This window comes from Mizuhopecten yessoensis, unplaced genomic scaffold (genome assembly GCF_002113885.1).
Source record: "Mizuhopecten yessoensis strain PY_sf001 unplaced genomic scaffold, ASM211388v2 scaffold5229, whole genome shotgun sequence".
NCBI classification, from domain to species: domain Eukaryota; kingdom Metazoa; phylum Mollusca; class Bivalvia; order Pectinida; family Pectinidae; genus Mizuhopecten; species Mizuhopecten yessoensis.
This window is the reverse complement of record NW_018405944.1, coordinates 2,354,934-2,374,301: the sequence shown is the minus strand read 5'-3', so window position 1 is coordinate 2,374,301 and position 19,368 is coordinate 2,354,934. Positions and strand designations below refer to the sequence as shown.

At 36.4% G+C, this 19,368-nt stretch overlaps 1 protein-coding gene across 2 annotated transcripts in view; it reads left to right on the top strand.

The window, feature by feature from the left end:
• LOC110450466 (cilia- and flagella-associated protein 61-like) overlaps positions 1-19,368 on the top strand; it is a 63,014-nt gene that overhangs the window by 36,820 nt on the left and 6,826 nt on the right. For both annotated transcript variants that reach the window (XM_021498010.1, XM_021498011.1), the window contains 3 exons: positions 13,032-13,155; positions 14,964-15,040; positions 15,550-15,654. In XM_021498010.1, coding sequence (XP_021353685.1) covers positions 13,032-13,155; positions 14,964-15,040; positions 15,550-15,654 — 306 coding nt within the window. The remainder of the gene's footprint in view (positions 1-13,031; positions 13,156-14,963; positions 15,041-15,549; positions 15,655-19,368) is intronic.

The following is a 19,368-nucleotide window of genomic DNA, read 5'->3' as shown; positions in this document are numbered from 1 at the left end:
CACTACAGAAGCTTGGCGGAGAGATTTTCTATTGTACAAAATAATAAAATTAATTATCAAGGATCGACTGAGTGAGTTTAAAAATATCTTTGTGAATATCTCCTTGTCATTTTTTTTGTTATGCAAAACCTATCCCAGAAGGCATCATTTAAAAAATTTCATGATTTCTGGCTATTTTGCATGTGGATTATAAACTGTCTACCCGAAATATTTATATAAGTTTCGCCTTTTTTGTCTGCTCTTATATATGAGGTATATTAGGTCAAGTTATGATGTTGGCACATTTTGACTATACACAGTGTTTGAATTACCTTTGAAAGGGGAAATTGGCATACTGTGAAATGACTAATTTTTGTGGGTCTTTTAATTTCAATGATTTCATGGGTAATCTATATTCACGAATTAAAAGGTCCACAAAGTATTTACAAGTTTGATATAAAGCAATTCTCCGTTTGAGTGGGTACTCGTAATCCAGTAGAGTCACCGTATAAACTATTGATATATGGACATTATGTATCAATGTATTGGTTGCCACCTTTAATAAGCTGACACAATGGTTCCTGATTAGTCAAAAATTGATTATCGTAGGGTTGTTATTGAAAATAAAATATTTGTAAAAAAGGAATTTCGTAAAAGAATACTTGCCAACTTGTTTAAATTTCCCTAGGGGAGATTGTGCATGCTCAAAATTAAAACATGAATAAGATGTGTGTAAACACCCACAAGAGACAAAATAACCCTTCAAAATTACATATTTTGAGTAGTTCTTTCAAATAAAACCATTAGATCTTAGAATATAGGAACAGTTAAGCAAATTCATTGGTTGAAAACACTAAGTTTAAGGGTCCAAAATCGGGAGTCTCCCTCCTAAATAAGGGGGGTGGCAAGTATGTGAAAAGCTTTTGAGTCGAGTACTGGAGTTTAATTATTTTTCTGTTCTACCTAAAAAGGGACATGGATCGCTTATGTTATAAAAGAATGTTATGTTTGTAAAACTCTAGCAATGCAGACAAAAATAGGTTTAACAGCCTTGTTGTTGACACACTTCATGTATTTACTATTGTGATTGGGTTTGTTTAAATATTGAAGGAAGCCTACGAATGTTTCACTGATTAGAGGGAAGGGATGGTTTGATTTTATGATAGAACTATCGACAGGTTGATGAATCTACAGATAGAGTTAATGTATACAGGAGAGGCTTAGCAAACCTTCACCTTACTCAGACATGTATGTAGCAAGGCCAAGCAGAATGTTCAGATTACACTGGTTTTCACATTACTCAGACATGTATGTAGCAAGGCCAAGCAGAATGTTCAGATAACACAGGTTTTCACATTACTCAGACATGTATGTAGCAAGGCCAAGCAGAATGTTCAGATAACACAGGTTTTCACATAACTCAGATATGTATGTAGCAAGGCCAAGCAGAATGTTCCGATTACACAGGCTTTCACATTACTCAGACATGTATGTAGCAAGGCCAAGCAGAATGTTCAGATAACACAGGTTTTCACCTTACTCAGACATGTATATAGCAAGGCCAAGCAGAATGTTCAGATTAAACAGGTTTTCAGGTTACTTTAAATGTATACAGTGAGACTTATGAAAATGTATGGCTTAAACAGGTGTTCACGTTACTCAGACATGTATGTAGGAAGGCCAAGCAGAATGTTCAGATTAAACAGGTTTTCAGGTTACTTTAAATGTATACAGTGAGACCAATGAAATTGTATGGATTACACAGGTTTTCACATTAGTCCGTTCACACCCTCAGGTTACAACTGTAATTGCCTCCATTGTTTTTGAGTTAACATGGGTTGCAAACCTGACTTTTTGAAATATTTCCACTTAATAGAACATGTAGCTGTGATACCTAATGTTGCTAAAATTAAAAGAAATGAAGTTGTGTCAGTGATTTAAAAAAACCCACCTATTACTTCAAAACTGCGATTTTATCGGCGAATGCCTTCTAAACATTCACGTGATCTTTCCCCGAATCATGACCTCTTATATCTGTTGCGATGGTTTATCAGGTCAGTTTTGTAAGTCATTGGAATAATATCGAGTCTTTAATTTCCTGTCGTCGAGGAGCCCAGACAAAAGCTGTGATTTATGGCAGTGTTTTTTCTAGTTATAGAGAATTTATGAGTATAACGAGTTCCGCTAGCTTCTGAGTTGCAGAGTGTTTGGTTTTGTGATTTTTAATGACTTATACATCATATCGGCATAGAGAAAAGGAAACAACCAGCAGAGTTACTGATACAGTATATAAATGGGGCGTTAAAATGATAAATATAACCATGATGCAGAATGTGACTTTTTTGACCATGCACTAAATAACCAAAAGATGGAAAAGTCAGAAAGGAGATAGGTACAGTAGTAGGTGTAACATTATATACTACGTAACATAACCATGGATAAGAAGTCTGCCGGGGTTTGGAAGCCACAGCGTCGGGGAGCCCCGGGGTTATGAAGCCCCAGGGTCGGGGATCCGAGGGGTTTGGAATCCCTAGGGTCGGGGAGCCCCAGGGTTAGGAAGCCCCAGGGTCGGGGAGCCCCGGGGTTTGGAAGCCCCAGGGTCAGGGAGCCCCGGGGTTTGGAAGCCCTAGGGTTTGGAAGCCCCAGGGTTTGGGAGCCCTAGGGTCGAGGAGCCCCGGGGTTAGGAAGCCCCAGGGGCGGGGAGTGTTTTATGTCCGATTAACAGAGCTCTATGGTCATTTAGGGTCATGCTAGGTTTTGGATTTTTAGTGGTTTGGAAGCCACAGCGTCCGGGAGCCCCGGGGTTATGAAGCCCCAGGGTCGGGGAGCCCCAGGGTTTGGAAGCCCCAGGGTCGGGGATCCGAGGGGTTTGGAATCCCTAGGGTCGGGGAGCCCCAGGGTTAGGAAGCCCCAGGGTCGGGGAGCCCCGGGGTTTGGAAGCCCCAGGGTCGGGGAGCCCCGTGGTCGGGGACCCCCGGGGTTTGGAAGCCCTAGGGTTTGGAAGCCCCAGGGTTTGGGAGCCCTAGGGTCGAGGAGCCCCGGGGTTAGGAAGCCCCAGGGGCGGGGAGTGTTTTATGTCCGATTAACAGAGCTCTATGGTCATTTAGGGTCATGCTAGGTTTTGGAAGTGGAGGAAAGCCGGAGGTGCTGGGGAAAAACCAACGACCTATGGCCATTACCTGGCAGCTTCCCCACTGGTCTCGAACCCGCGACCCAGTGGTTGAGGGTTAGTGGTAGCAGAATGTCAAACGCCTTAATCACTTGGCCACCGCGGCCCCTCATGCAAGAGGACTCTAACAACTGTTTAATTATATAAGCTTATAATGTTTTTAACTATCTATATTATTTTTACTTAAATGCTTTTTATTCGGTTTACAGGACTATGAATTATAAATGTTGACAAAAACAATTTTTTTAATGTTATTTTTTGGCAAATTTTAAATAAAGTGTAACTTAAATACATGTCTTTATGTATCTAACACTATAGACGAACCTCTCAAATATCTAAATTACCCAATGTTAAACAAATTAACATTTGTGTTAATTTAGGTACTTAACAAAATTATCTAGAGTATCTAAATTAATACAAATGCAAATTATTCACGCATATATGAATAATTTATAAGATTTTTAAGATAAATAGATTTGATATTTTTGGTTTAACAGCTAGAAATTACAATTGATGCAATAAGAAAATGGACCAATAAACATTACCTCAGTTAGCGTGACAAACTCCTGTTGATTTCTGCTCCGCTTATATCATTGATTTGTCCTTAATGAAATAGGTGTAGAGCTGGTGAGAGTTAGTCGAGAATTGTGTAAACTTGTTGATGTGTTGTAAGATCCCGAGCACAACATGTCAGCATGTCATTGAGGTCTCCTGACCTGAGGACTTGTCGGGTCATTACATACCTAGGTATATACTTACCTGTCAATCAAATCTCCGCTCCAATCCCAGCACACCGTACTGGGGCTGCCACCAGGCCTACAGAGAACTCACAAGCTTATAACATCAGCCTGGAACTACAGACAGCTGGTTCACTTGCGAGTCCCCTGTATCCACCCACCGTTTATCCAGCCAGCCACCATTTATCCGGTCGTCCCATTATCCAGCCAGTATTTTTGAGACATTTGGCCTAGCTCCTTCTTTACAAAAAATGGCATGGTATTGCGGCCATCTTGTGATCCAGATTTTTTTTGGTTGAGAATGAAGGTGGTTGAATCATCGAATGTGTAAGAAACGAAGATAGCTAGATTATTTACTAGGAATGAAGGTAGATTGATAATCTACTCGTAATTAAGGTTGCTCGATTATCGAGGCTTCCATTCGCTTTATACCATATATGTCAACAGCATTGCAAGACGTCAATGTCTACTAGGGTGATTGATTCACTAAATGGCAATCCTTATTTTTTCAATAAGTATATATATATATGCATATATATGTCTCTGCGACATGTTATTTAACAACTATTCATTTATTAAAAAAAAAAAAAATTAGCTGTGAGAGTTTCTTGATATTTTACTTATTTTGATTTTTTTTTTATTAAATGAAGTTTTTTTCGTGTAATATTTTTTGTGTATTTCATTCTTCAAAGGATAATTTCTAAGAAACTTTTATGTTAAACCAATATTGAACAACAAGATCAATTATTACATAATAAAAAAACAAGTGATAAGAAAACTAATTGCAAGCTTTATATACAGTTCAAGTACTAGCATATAACCCTGTTTTTGTACCAAAATAAGCGTAAGGGACCTGTTGTTGTTTTTTTGATAATATTTCTCATTTTCCTCTGTGAAAACGAAATTCGTCACTTGCCCAAGGTCCCACTTTTGAAAAGACTCATATACTTGCCAACTTATTTAGGAGGGAGATTCCTGATTTTGGACCCTTAAATTTAGCAAATTCACATATTCTAAGATATAATGGTTTCATCAAAAAGAACAACTCAAAATATGCCATTTGAAGGATTAATTTGTCTCTTGGGTGTTCATTCACACATTTATTTAGGTTTTGATTTTAAGCATGGAGAATTTGCCTCAAGGAAATTTTAAAGAGTTGACAAGTATACATTGTATATAATAACGAAGGCTAGCTTGACTATCACAAAACGACTATATTTGATTTAAATCTTGTAATGGTTACTTAATCTTTCACGTAACCAAGATTCGAGATGTCTTTATTCAGAATTTATTGTCCGATTATGTGTAAAATATCCATATGGTACATGTATTGATTCTGTGAACATATGTCGCCCACGAAACTATATAAACAAAGTTTTTGTTTTTTTAATTTTCTATGGTTATTCATGACATTTTTAGAAAGAGAAATTCCCGATAAACAACGTGCCTATTTTATCCATCAGCTGAACATGTCACCTAATCAATCTGTCATCGTGGTAAAACCATCTAGTCACTTGTTACAGACTCGGCTAGTGAGAAATTCCCTGTCGCTCCGTCGATAAAGCGCTGGGTAGCCATTCCAGTCCCTGGGGTTCGACTCATAGCGGAGGCACTTGAAAAACATGACCACAGTTATGCATCAATTTGTATTTATCTTAATAACGGGACGAAAGTACCAACATTTCTGTAGATATCATCGTACTTTATATCATCCAATCAGTAATCAGTGTGTTTACTTTATAGCAATCTGTCATCCATTATTCTCACGAAAGCATTTTGTAGGTTTAGATTGTAGTAAATGTTTGTAAGTTTGATTTTCTTTTTATATTATCTCATAATCTACATATTTTATCAGGTATAAGTTCGTGGTCAGGGATATTGCCTGAATAGGCCCACACTTTTTCTATAAACAGTAACCTGACCTCTTAACCTCTTGGTTGGTTGATTGAACGGTTGAGCGCCTACATGTATCCGCCCTTGCAGGTTTCATCTTGCCGACGGTAGTCGATGTTCTGTCGGCGTGAGGGAAGTTGCCTTCCCTCAGGGGGTGGGTTGGAGTCGCCTATGCTAACCTCTTTTTGGATAGAACTATATAGCACAGTTGGGCCAGGACATCACTTCTGTTGACCAGGTAGCTGGATTGGTTAGAGAGATAATATAAAACTATGAAGTCTAGGGTTCGAAACCTGGTCTAGCCTGAATGATTTTGTTTACATTCGGAGCATTATTGTTAATCACATCTTGTTTTCATTATTTTCATTATCTCTCATAAAAGTCCCCCAAAAAAAAGGATTTCTGTTCAGAAATGATTTATCAAAGCTATATATAGTCATGCCAGAAAAGGCAGTTTCCATCACTTAGTGACAGATTTTTAGCAGTCGTACGGAGATTCTTATTTCAGGGATTTATTCAACCGCTGCGTTTTTTTCTGGTAAGTTCAGATCTTTGTTGCTACTGTAAAAAATAATCATTTCACGTAACTTTGTAAATATGATTGTTTAAAATCAGTGGAAACCAATTTTTAAACTTAACCCTTTCACCCCTATGTAACTTAAGTCAACTCTACCATGCATTTATCTGGGTGAGTCCATTGTGGTCTACAGTGGTGAAAGGGTTAAGTGGTATTTTATTTTGTACATAAGTACATTGCTCTCACTTCAGATTTGAAAGGAATCGATTCAAAGCTACTAATGACGGAATCTATAAATACCATCAAAAGTGAATAACATCTACAGTACTTCAAACATAAAGCTTTTGTTAAAAGCCACCCAGTGTTATAGAAATTTCGATAGCACGGATGATCGGGCTATTAAAAAATGTCATGATATGTGTTTGTATTAAAGGTATGAATCCCAGGGAGACAAAGTCAATCACTGTCTGGTAATAATAGAGACAACAAGTTAAATAATGAATGAAAGCTATCAGCATTTCTGTCGTTTGTGTAGCCATTATCGGTGATTGATAATGTTTTCTTTTTTGTTTTGCGATGAAAAAAAGTCTAGGTAAACATAATCACAATTGTGTCAGCAAATTTTACTGGACAGAATGATACTAACACAGTGAAGTAGTTTTTAATAGTGTAAAACATAAATATTGCAATTTTGCTTGATGAAAAAATAATTCTTTGATAAAGTGTTCGCCTTCTTTGATATTTAAGTGGTAGTGAAACTGAAGTCTGATTGACCATTTTAATGCAAAGGATATATATAGAGAGAGAGAAAGACAGAAATAGACAGACAGACAGACAACAGGCAGACAGACAGACAACAGACAGACAGATAGTGACAGAGGGTTGATGGGAGGTGTAGATTACAGTAATGTATATCCCTGGACCACCAGCTATATATAACTTTTGTTGCTAAATGATTGGGTGTCGATATCAATAGTTGAAGTTAAGTGCCATTGAGTGGCTACACTTCCTACATGGGTGACCCCTTGTAGAGGTACAACCTCTGGTGGATTTGGTTTTATGTCACGTCTGCTAATTATGGCTCTGTCAGGTTCGTCTGCTAATTATGGCTCTGTCTGCAGGTTCGGGAGTTTGATTCCCAGGTGGGTTCATACCTTCGGTAAAGTGCTTGTCATAAAATAGAGAGGTTTTCTGAGGTTAATATAGTCATTGAAAGAGATAATTGGTAACATCTGGTCTGATCTGATCTATGTGTAGCCTTAACTCATTTACCCCTGATGACACACTTGAACTCTTCCAATTCAAAGGTTGGAGTAGTTCATTATGAAATTTCAGGGGTGAATGAGTTAATGTTGGTATTGATATCCATGAAGGTGATCTGTTAGTGGACAAAGTACATGGATTGGTGATTGATCAGTGAGAGTTTGACCCTGATAAGATAGTGGACAAAGTACATGGATTGGTGATTGATCAGTGAGAGTTTGACCCTGATAAGATAGTGGACAAAGTACATGGATTGGTGATTGATCAGTGAGAGTTTGACCCTGATAAGATAGTGGACAAAGTACATGGATTGGTGATTGATCAGTGAGAGTTTGACCCTGATAAGATAGTGGACAAAGTACATGGATTGGTGATTGATCAGTGAGAGTTTGACCCTGATAAGATAGTGGACAAAGTACATGGATTGGTGATTGATCAGTGAGAGTTTGACCCTGATAAGATAGTGGACAAAGTACATGGATTGGTGATTGATCAGTGAGAGTTTGACCCTGATAAGATAGTGGACAAAGTACATGGATTGGTGATTGATCAGTGAGAGTTTGACCCTGATAAGATAGTGGACAAAGTACATGGATTGGTGATTGATCAGTGAGAGTTTGACCCTGATAAGATAGTGGACAAAGTACATGGATTGGTGATTGATCAGTGAGAGTTTGACCCTGATAAGATAGTGGACAAAGTACATGGATTGGTGATTGATCAGTGAGAGTTTGACCCTGATAAGATAGTGGACAAAGTACATGGATTGGTGATTGATCAGTGAGAGTTTGACCCTGATAAGATAGTGGACAAAGTACATGGATTGGTGATTGATCAGTGAGAGTTTGACCCTGATAAGATAGTGGACAAAGTACATGGATTGGTGATTGATCAGTGAGAGTTTGACCCTGATAAGATAGTGGACAAAGTACATGGATTGGTGATTGATCAGTGAGAGTTTGACCCTGATAAGATAGTGGACAAAGTACATGGATTGGTGATTGATCAGTGAGAGTTTGACCCTGATAAGATAGTGGACAAAGTACATGGATTGGTGATTGATCAGTGAGAGTTTGACCCTGATAAGATAGTGGACAAAGTACATGGATTGGTGATTGATCAGTGAGAGTTTGACCCTGATAAGATAGTGGACAAAGTACATGGATTGGTGATTGATCAGTGAGAGTTTGACCCTGATAAGATAGTGGACAAAGTACATGGATTGGTGATTGATCAGTGAGAGTTTGACCCTGATAAGATAGTGGACAAAGTACATGGATTGGTGATTGATCAGTGAGAGTTTGACCCTGATAAGATAGTGGACAAAGTACATGGATTGGTGATTGATCAGTGAGAGTTTGACCCTGATAAGATAGTGGACAAAGTACATGGATTGGTGATTGATCAGTGAGAGTTTGACCCTGATAAGATAGTGGACAAAGTACATGGATTGGTGATTGATCAGTGAGAGTTTGACCCTGATAAGATAGTGGACAAAGTACATGGATTGGTGATTGATCAGTGAGAGTTTGACCCTGATAAGATAGTGGACAAAGTACATGGATTGGTGATTGATCAGTGAGAGTTTGACCCTGATAAGATAGTGGACAAAGTACATGGATTGGTGATTGATCAGTGAGAGTTTGACCCTGATAAGATAGTGGACAAAGTACATGGATTGGTGATTGATCAGTGAGAGTTTGACCCTGATAAGATAGTGGACAAAGTACATGGATTGGTGATTGATCAGTGAGAGTTTGACCCTGATAAGATAGTAGACAAAGTACATGGATTGGTGATTGATCAGTGAGAGTTTGACCCTGATAAGATAGTAGACAAAGTACATGGATTGGTGATTGATCAGCGTGAGTTTGACCCTGATAAGATAGTAGACAAAGTACATGGATTGGTGATTGATCAGTGAGAGTTTGACCCTGATAAGATAGTAGACAAAGTACATGGATTGGTGATTGATAAGCGATAGTTTGACCCTGATAAATCCACTAGTGTTATAATTGACAAACTTGTCCTTGTCATTTCCAATTTTTAAAAAAAATACGATTTTTAAAAAAACTTTCAGTCATCATTCCATTCTGTTCTTAGTTCATCTGCAGGTCCAACACTGTACTCAAAGACAATTTTACTGGTAGCTTGGATGTCAGTTAGCTATACCGCCGTTATGGGAATATCGAGTCCATTTATAACATTATTACGTCTCATTAGTGATCTCTTATCATGTGTTTATCGTTACAAAGGTCTATCATACCTGCTGTCTCACTTTTAATGATGACAAGGAAAGCTGTACGATGTCAAATCAATATCTCTTGCTAGCCATTACTTAAGGTTTTACAAAAACAACTCGCTACCTAACTCATCCTTGCCAACTTTCCCTATTTTGGATGGAGATTTCCGATTTTGGGCACAAACATTTAATGTTTTTAACCATTNTGACTGTGCTACAGTTATATCCTAAATGGAAGTTAAGGGGAAGTAACTGTATCCAGGGAAACTAGCAGTGCAGTGGGACAGGGATCCTTAACCTATCCACCCCTTAAGTCACATTTGAACCTTACCATATCAAAGACTTGGCAAGTCCACTTTAAAAATGTAGGGGTGAATGAGTTAAACCAAGTACACAATCACTCAGATTATACTCATTCTGAGCACATGCTGACTCAGAGTAAATAAAATGATCTACATTTTGTGGAATTAAGAACTTGTATTGTTTAAAAAATTCCTGTCATTTTGAATTTTTGTCATTTTTCACAGATAGCCACAGAGGTAGGAAAATTGAATACCTGTAACTTTGTAATGAGATTTTTTGCACTAAATGTTTAAAGCGTAGGAAACACGGCTCTGAATCCAGTTCTTGGCATGCAATGGACAATTATTCTAATCAATGTTTGTAACATATATACATGTACTTTCATATCTTTTATAAATCATACTGATTGATTTGAAAAAGAAATTTACAAATATTTTCAGCACTTTGTATCTTTTTTTTGATAACCAATAGTTATATATTAGTGATCCTCCTATCTAAAACTGGGAATCATGATTATTTCTAAAAAATCAAATTTACCTTAACTAGAAAAGGTTAAGACAGCCATATAGCGTTTTTTGAAATGACGTGATATTGTAATTTTTTGAAATTCTGAAACTTGAGGGGACTTGCTGTTTATAAGGCCCAGTTACACTGGCTTATGACTGTTTCAGCACTTATTACATTTAATTGTCAGTCTGGTAGAAAACCATATTTGGTGTTGTATTGTCTATTTAAAAATGATGGAATCACAAGGTTGTATTGCATTGATGCATGTTAAATATTGTACATGGTCATTCTTTTCTGCCTGATGTTTCACAAATATTGGAAAGATTCAATTTGATATTTTCCTTTGTGGCATTTGTACATTTGTCTTGCATTTTGTCTGTCAATCTGTCCAACTTTGATGTCCAGAAAGCAATTACATAACTCTCCAAGATAACAGCACTCTGTCAAGCTTAAAGATGATCATGATCCATGAATTCTTAATAAGGTTCCTTAAATCTGATTGGCTATTGAGGCATGGTACACTCATTCAACAACTTTGTTTCTTTTGCTTTCTATTACTAGTATGGTAATAGGACATCACAAAAAATACATAATTTCATTACATACACAGTATTTAAGCACTCTTGCGCCACTTATTGAAAGTGATTTCTAATTGTTAATGTTACAATGTGAATAGAATTGCATCTAGGAATCGCATTTGCACTGATTGGTTGATATTTGAAGGTAAACTATTGACCAATAAAATTCACTTAAGAATTTGTTTCCTAAAACTTACAATAAACAGTCTCAAGAAAAAAACTATTTTTATGGTACTATAAGACAGCAAAGTTACAAAAAATTCTTCTGTCAAATTGTTGGTAAAATGATATTTTTGTTAAACTACATGTTTATATATTGACTTACAGGATATTTAAATCCTTGTATAGTACATGTTTCTTATGGCGGTAATCCTTTTTCTTCTCTCCATTTATTGCCTTTTTGTAATTAGTCTCCTATCGTTTCCCGAGGGGGGACTATATGACGGACTCCGTCCGTCCGAGAAGTGTGTCTAGGACATATCTTCTATACTATTTCACCTGGAGTAATCAAATGTAGTGTACAAGGACATCTTGGGATGATGGAATGCAGAGTGCAAGAAAAAGGTCACTATGACCTCACTGTGACCTATGCTCTGACCTTTGAGCTTAACTTTTGAAAAAGTTTGTCCAGGGAAAATCATCTATACTATTTGATCTGGAGTAACCAGTTTACAGGGACATCTTGGGATGGTGGAGTGCAGAGTGCAAGAAGAAGGTCACTTCGATGTATGCTTTGACCTTTGACCTTAACTTTTGTTAGGGGCATATTTTTTCACCTGGAGTAACAAGATTTGGTATACAAGGACATCTTTGGATGGTGAAGTACAAGAAGGAGGTCACTATGACCTCACTTTGCTTTCTGACACAAGTAAACTGTTTGTTGAATATAGAAATCATTACCAGTGGGTTACTTATGGATTGCCTCACAATACTTTGCCTTGTTAATCGTAATTACATATTACGTATATAGGCATACATCAAACTAGACTACAAGCTACATTACTGTGTGGTACAGGCAATAACAACATGTCTGGTAATAGGACCCCTTAAATATATTGCATTTCGGTAGAAAATTACTGACAAATTTTATATCATCGTTCTGTAATAGGCCCACCCAATGTTTTTGGTCTGATAGGTTCTGTTATATATGTTGTCTTGCTTCCGGGCTTATTGGAGGCTTAATAGGGTAACAAATTATCAGGGAAGAAAATAATTAATCTGTCATTGACATTGAACATAAAAAGTCAACATTGAAAAAACAAAATTGTTGATTTAATTAATTCTAACTATAGGAGGGTTCCTTTTTTTTTAGTACTGTTTAAGCATTATTGTCATGCTTTCTGGATGTTTACCAGAGTTAACTAAGAAAAAAAATACATAAATACAGTACAATGTATAAGGCTTAACTGTTGCGTTTTATTGCGATTTTCAATCTCATCCCAAAATGTTGAAAGCTATAACGGAGACCGCAAGATTTTTTTGTTATGATACAAATATCAAGCCTATTTTCCAATCAAGGGTCTCAGGTTTTACCTTAGCCCTGATGTCCGCAGTAGATGCAATGATAGGTTCTCTTTTAATTGTTCAAATAAACTGCATCAATACCGCAAAAACTGTAAACTGTTTGACAAAATATTATTTCTCTTGTGGTATAAATATAATAGGGGTTCAGAACGTTTTTTTTTTTACCATAAAATAATCACAATATTGTATGTCTTTCAAATAGTGAGACATTACTGAAAATAAATTGAGACATCAAATATTTAATTGTAGAAGTTGTTAGGTTGCTATTTATTACACGGTATAGATATATTCCTATACAGTTTTATTTCTATTTTCACAGCTGGCCACAGAAATGTTGCGGTTATTTGACCCCACAATGGAACCACAATCGGCACCACCTGAAGAAGCCCTGAATCTTATCCCCATCTACCGCAACCCTAAGATCCAGGGTGGAATTTTACCAGGTGAGTCATTTGCCACTAAAGTAAAATTATAATATATTCTGTAACTTCACGCTGACACAATCGGTGCAATTTTGACAGTTTTTCAGTAATATTTAAAAATTCAGATCTTGTATCTGGAATGTTTCCTGATTCTTGACAAACACTGCCCATGGTGGTTAAATTTCAAGAAAACTTTTGAATCTAAGTAATTTGCTATCAGATATAGCACAGTAAACTAAGAGTGAGATTTCACTCATTTTTGGCCATGATTAGTACTCAAATTGGTACTCAAAATGTACACCATATTATCACAGGCTATGGAATGTTTAACTTGTTTTTATTTCTGCTAGTTGATGTGCCGTTCACTATGAAATAACTGCTGTTACAAAAACCATACAGAACTACAATTTTATATGTACACTGTACACTTTTATATTATCTTGTTTTTTTGTATAGTAAGACTAAAAAAGTTAATGTATGATTTTTTTGGCACAACGTTTCAATGGCACAACCGTCTTTATCAAATGCCTCAATGTTTATGTTATCTTGTTAAAAGGACCAGAAATCAACATTATCACATGCCTATAAATAATCCCTTCAAAATCCTCATAAATATCGTCGACGTAAGTCGCCTTTTCTGGTTTTCTGGATTTTAGTAAAAAATGTCGCTGAAAACAAAATGATTCGGTGGAAATGCTGATAAATATCTGTATTGCTATACCATTGAAGGGAAAAATACAATTTTAATTTTAAATACCAATTGTGGTAGCCAGACGTTAGATCACATGTTACTTTTTACCTGTGCATGACTGTCTTGATTCCAAATTATTTCGCCTGTTCTTAACAATTTCAAGTATAGTTCACCTGTCGTGAGTGACCACTTAAATGTGAAAAATCCCAGGTAACCCTATTCTACAGAATTCGAGCTTTAATCAGCTGTAATACACTGTAGCTTAAGAGGAGAAATTGAAAATGATGTAATTACAGGAAGACTTGCGAACCCGATTAGATCAGACCTCCTTCGGCATGAAGCTAAATACCTCCGAGAATTATACTGCAAATGTTGAAACTTGTTTAACCGCAAATCAATTTTTCTGTTTATTGATTGTTGCACAAAACTAATTAACTCTTTTGAATGAATAGAGCTTCAAACCAAATTTTCTTGAACCTTTGTAAACCTGTTATTGGATCAATCAGTTTTATATGAAATCAAGGACACTGAGGACTCGTGATTCGTGCTGACTAGGCAGAACCGGAAACTTAGTATTTCCCGAGCGTCGGGAAATTATTACACAATCGTAAAGACTAAAGGAAAAATATTTGTTATTTTTTTTGTGACTTATTGATCGGTTTATTATCAACAAATTTAAAAGTGCTAGTTCAATGTCGCACGTTGAGCCACATGTTGTCAAGAAGGATTTGGTTTACTATATAACATACTCTTTTTTAGAGACACGTAATTAGCTTGAAAATAAATACCGTTATAGTGACAGCTGGTAATTACATTTTCGTGTACAGTAGGACCTGCTAAGATAGAGGGTTATATTGCTTTTCTGCTGTATGCACTGCACAGGCATTGAATTATTTTTTCTGTATATTTTTTTATTCTTTCCTCTTTGTTCATTTAAAAACAATTTTATTTTGCAGACTTTTATAAGGAGTTCAAAGCATTTTGAGAATATTCCCAGTAATGTTGCAGAAAGGTACTTTAACATAGAAAATAACATATCTCATAGTGTTGTGGATTAGCTCTCTGCTTGATAATCAGGAGGGGTTAGTTTTCCCAGTAACAATTTTTCTCATGATACTTTACCTTGTAATGTTTATAGGGGGCTACCACTACCTCCATGTGGCCAAACCAGGTCTAGACACGCCCCTTAGCAACCAGATGGCACAGCCTGATTATGTAAGTACACACCCCTTGGTAACGGATAGCACAGTCTGACTGTGTAATTTTAACGCTTAATTATTAAAAAAAAGAATATTTGAAATCATTGTAATGTGACACAAATTCCTTAGCGGAGAACTATAAGATTTTTCAATTTTGAAAACAAGTTAAAAATTGAAAAGAGTTTGAAAAAAAAGACTGGCTATCAGCCCCTAAGTTTTTATGAAGAATTTCTCAACCGCATTTTACTACAGTGTACTAGCTTATCTCCCCCTAGTTTGAGAACTTGGGAATCAGACATACAAGTGATCAAAATTATTAGAGTTTACTTTTTTCTTAATAATTCAATTTTCTAGAGATGGGGGGCAGTCTAAAAAATGTATTATATATTGTAAATGAAAAGATAAGCAAACTGAAGCAACAGTTCAGCAGCTGGTTCAAGACTTGTATGATTAAGGGGTTTTTCATGTGAAGAATTTGTTGATGACACGCTCTTGAATTCCTTGTTCACTGATTTTCTTTGCCAGGGTAAGGAATACATCACAGGGACGGTGGACGGAGATCCGGGTTACTTCCGTCTTCATATCAACCAATACAATACCATAGAAACCATCACATGCCTTTCTAAACAGGTGAGTAAGTTATTAATGTCGGGTATAGTTAAATACGGTTCTAGGTAAAATATTGTTGAAATTATTGCTGTCTTTGATGGAAAATCTCTCTTTAATAGTATCTGTTTAATTTTCATTCAACAGGCCATACAGTTTTTCTTCTTTGTTTTTCTTCAACAGATTCATTTGTTCAGTCTCTCTGTTCCCTTGGGTATTAATTACACTTTCGGATAAGGAATAAGTTTCATTGACTTTAACAGGAAATTACATGTGAAAAATCCTGTCTTCATTTTGGAAAAAAATGTATGGTGAACTAAAGTCATGACAAACTCCTTCATCAGAATATGTCACTGTGCAAAATTCAGTGCCCTAAAAAAGTTGATTTCTGAGCAGCAAATGATGAAAATATACCTAGATTTTTCAGCCATTGTCCTGATAATTATGTTCCCCCAGCTAAGTGCTTCGGAGCCTTAGGGGACAATAGATTTCACGTCGTCAATCAGCAAATTTTGTATGCGAGTGCCTCTTAAGAAGGCATCTTATACCGCACAATAAACAGAGTTATGGCCCTTTGTTAATGTGCAGCCCTTTGACCTGGGCATGTCTTACAGTCTGTCACCTACAATGGCCAAATTTGGGAATGTTAGTACATTTGGGATGGCAGAGTATCACATACTGAGATCAGATCCTGCTCCAAACTATATACAGAGTTATTGCCCTTTGTAGAATTTTTATATCAAAGTTTGTTTGAAGATTGTGGACTAAAGAGCTAGAACGTATCACCCAATGAAATAGAGTATACAAAATAATCAGGATAAAATTTGGAAGTAGATTGTTTTAAAATATATAATTCTAATTATGGCATATTTAAAGAATTGATTTGAAACTTATTTTCATACTCAGTACAATTTTATAGTATACAAGTATAGATTTTTGAAATTCCTATATTTACAAAACGTGATACTGTGATCATGTCGTATGTACTATTTCTGTAAAAGCTGGGAAAAACCCCATCCTAAACTTCTACGCACCCAGTAGAATAGGAATGACAAAAGGGTGTTTTTGTCATGGTAAGTTAAACATTAAAAGCTATCAATTAAAATCGGAAGAAGAAAAAAAGCATATATTTCATCACATGCACGCAAGTATTGTCCCACTGTTGTAATACAGAGCACTTATTGACTTTCCTGTAATGGCCTCAAACTCTAGAGGGACAACACTGCACACTATAGAAACTAGCCGAGCCGCTGGGAAACGGGAGATTTTTAAGGGATATTGGTTTTATGTTTACTCTACTGTTGACCGGTTACAGTCCTCTGTTTCATCTTGATTTATATCAACCATGGTACCAGCCACGGATCATTATTCTAATGGTGTGGGAGCTGTCGTCATACATCTTTGGTAAATGCAGCTTTAGGGATGTTCTTTGATATTTCAGCATCCAAAAAGTGTAAATATCTATATAGATTTTTCTTCATATTTAAAAAAAAATACTTTCCATGTAATAAAAAATAAAACATAGTATCTTGTCTGCGATAGAAAAAATGAAGAATACTAAAATTGAAACCCTGATGATGTGTATGTCATGCAGTGTCAGAACACTAGATATGTCGTGTATACACACTGACGTTTGACATTCACATGTCCTTCAACAAGTGTGTCTGAGTCAGAATCTGTGAAACCATGGAACACAATCTACAGATTAGCCTTTAGTTACGGTAATCTTATGTCTGAGACAATATACTTTACAGAATGACGCTTCAGTGCTGTCATGAAGTTTTTTCCATTCCCTTCCCCCATCCCCCACNGTTTTGGGGATATGTCCAGGGGGAGTGGATGCTAGTTTTTCTTACAGGGAAGTGAGTGAGGAGGTGGGGGGGATTTTCTCTGAAACACAACATTACTGTTAAATAACTTTTATTTTTTTATTTTTTTATTTTGTTGATTTTCGTGGGTTTATCTTCATCCACTAATTTATAAGTCCACCAATTAATTACAAATTTGATATAAAGCAGCTCTCCGTATGAGTAAGCGTTCGTAATCCACAATTGCATGTACCAATGAAATGGTGATTTGTCGGGAAACACGAAATTTGGGTGCCACAAGAAAATCTGATTACGCAGTAATATAAGTGTAATTAAGGAGTGTAATTAAGTGTATTTGAGTGTCACTTAATAAAGCTGACAATACTTTGAACAAAGGTATCTTGATATTTCATGTCAACAATTTTTTAATTACATGTTCCTTTATTAAAGAAGGAAATCATTAATTTCTTTATTAAAGTTATTGTTTTTTTTCAATTAATTTAACGGTATATGTCCTAAGTCTGCTCGTTGAACTGATCCTGTACCTAGGCTATCTGGGGTAAGATCAAAACTAGACCCTTTTTCCTTTGTCAAGGAAATTGACTTGTATATGGTAGTATATTTAAAAGCAAATATTGATTGATGCATTAATTGGTAAAGTCCGAACAAAGTGATGTTCATTTTGTTTTCCCGTACACATGTCCCTTGTAAATTTGTTGGCATGGTTTCCTGATACAAAAATCTAACATCAGAAATTACTAAGGATTATTTTTTCGTTTTCTCCAGAGAATTGATCAAACTGCTTTCGCTGTATTATCTTAAAAAAAACTGTTTTGACCTAATGTCAGAAAGACCGTAAAAGGGATGGCGATATGGTGTATTCCTTCTTGAGACCAATTAGGGTTAGGATCATGATATTTATAGCTTCGTTATAATGAAGTATCCGTTAAGCTGTATCATAAGATTTTTTTAGTCTACATTCAAATTGATTTTTGATAAAACTGATTCACTGAAAAAATGATTTGATGTATTCTGTTTTTTTTTAATGCAAACCTGATACCTATTTAAAAAAAAAATGTTAATCTGAAGGTTGAAGATGTGGATCACTAAATCTGAGATATGTAGGTCGCTGTTACTTAAAAATGTAAACAAGATGTTTTAACCATTTCAGGTTCCTAGTAGAAACTGGCTTTAAAAGCATAGAATATTGATGAGAAAATAAAAAATAAAAATCGGGGCTGTGTCGGATTACTTGTGTAATGTTTTGTACAACTTGATATTGTAAGAGACTATTAGTATGGGAACCTCCTAAGGAATTTGGAATTTGCTGTTGTGCCTTCTACCTGAGGACACTAAAGGAACCAAAATGCATCTACTGCATGCACCCCTTGAAATAGTTCATTTTTTTTTTTTAATTTTTAAAGTCGAGTTAAGAATTCCTTGTGCTTTGTTTCTTTTCACACTACATTTGTCTTTCCGGGGCGTCTTCCGAAGGCACCTGTGATTGCCCTGTTCTGTAGGCACCTGTGATTGTCTTTCCGGGGCGTCTTCCGTAGACATCTGTGATTGCCCTGTTCCGTAGGCACCTGTGATTGTCTTTCCGGTGCGTCTTCCGTAGGCCCCTGTGATTGCCCTGTTGTCATCAGGGTGTGACCGGGTGGATCGTCACGCTGTTGTGTCCAGGTTATGACATTTCAGTTAGATGACACTTAAGGATCCCTGTCCCACTGCACTGTGTTTTGTCCGTATGTATAGTAACCTCCCCTTCACTTCTGTTTGCTATTAATGTAGCCCTGATTGGCCAGAAAACTTTCGTTGACCAGGTAGCTGAGTCATTTAGAGCAATAGTATAACAAAGTTAGGTGCTGGTTTTGATTCCTGGTCTGATTTATCAAAGCTTTAATTTGCATAATTCATTTCTACCCGAAAA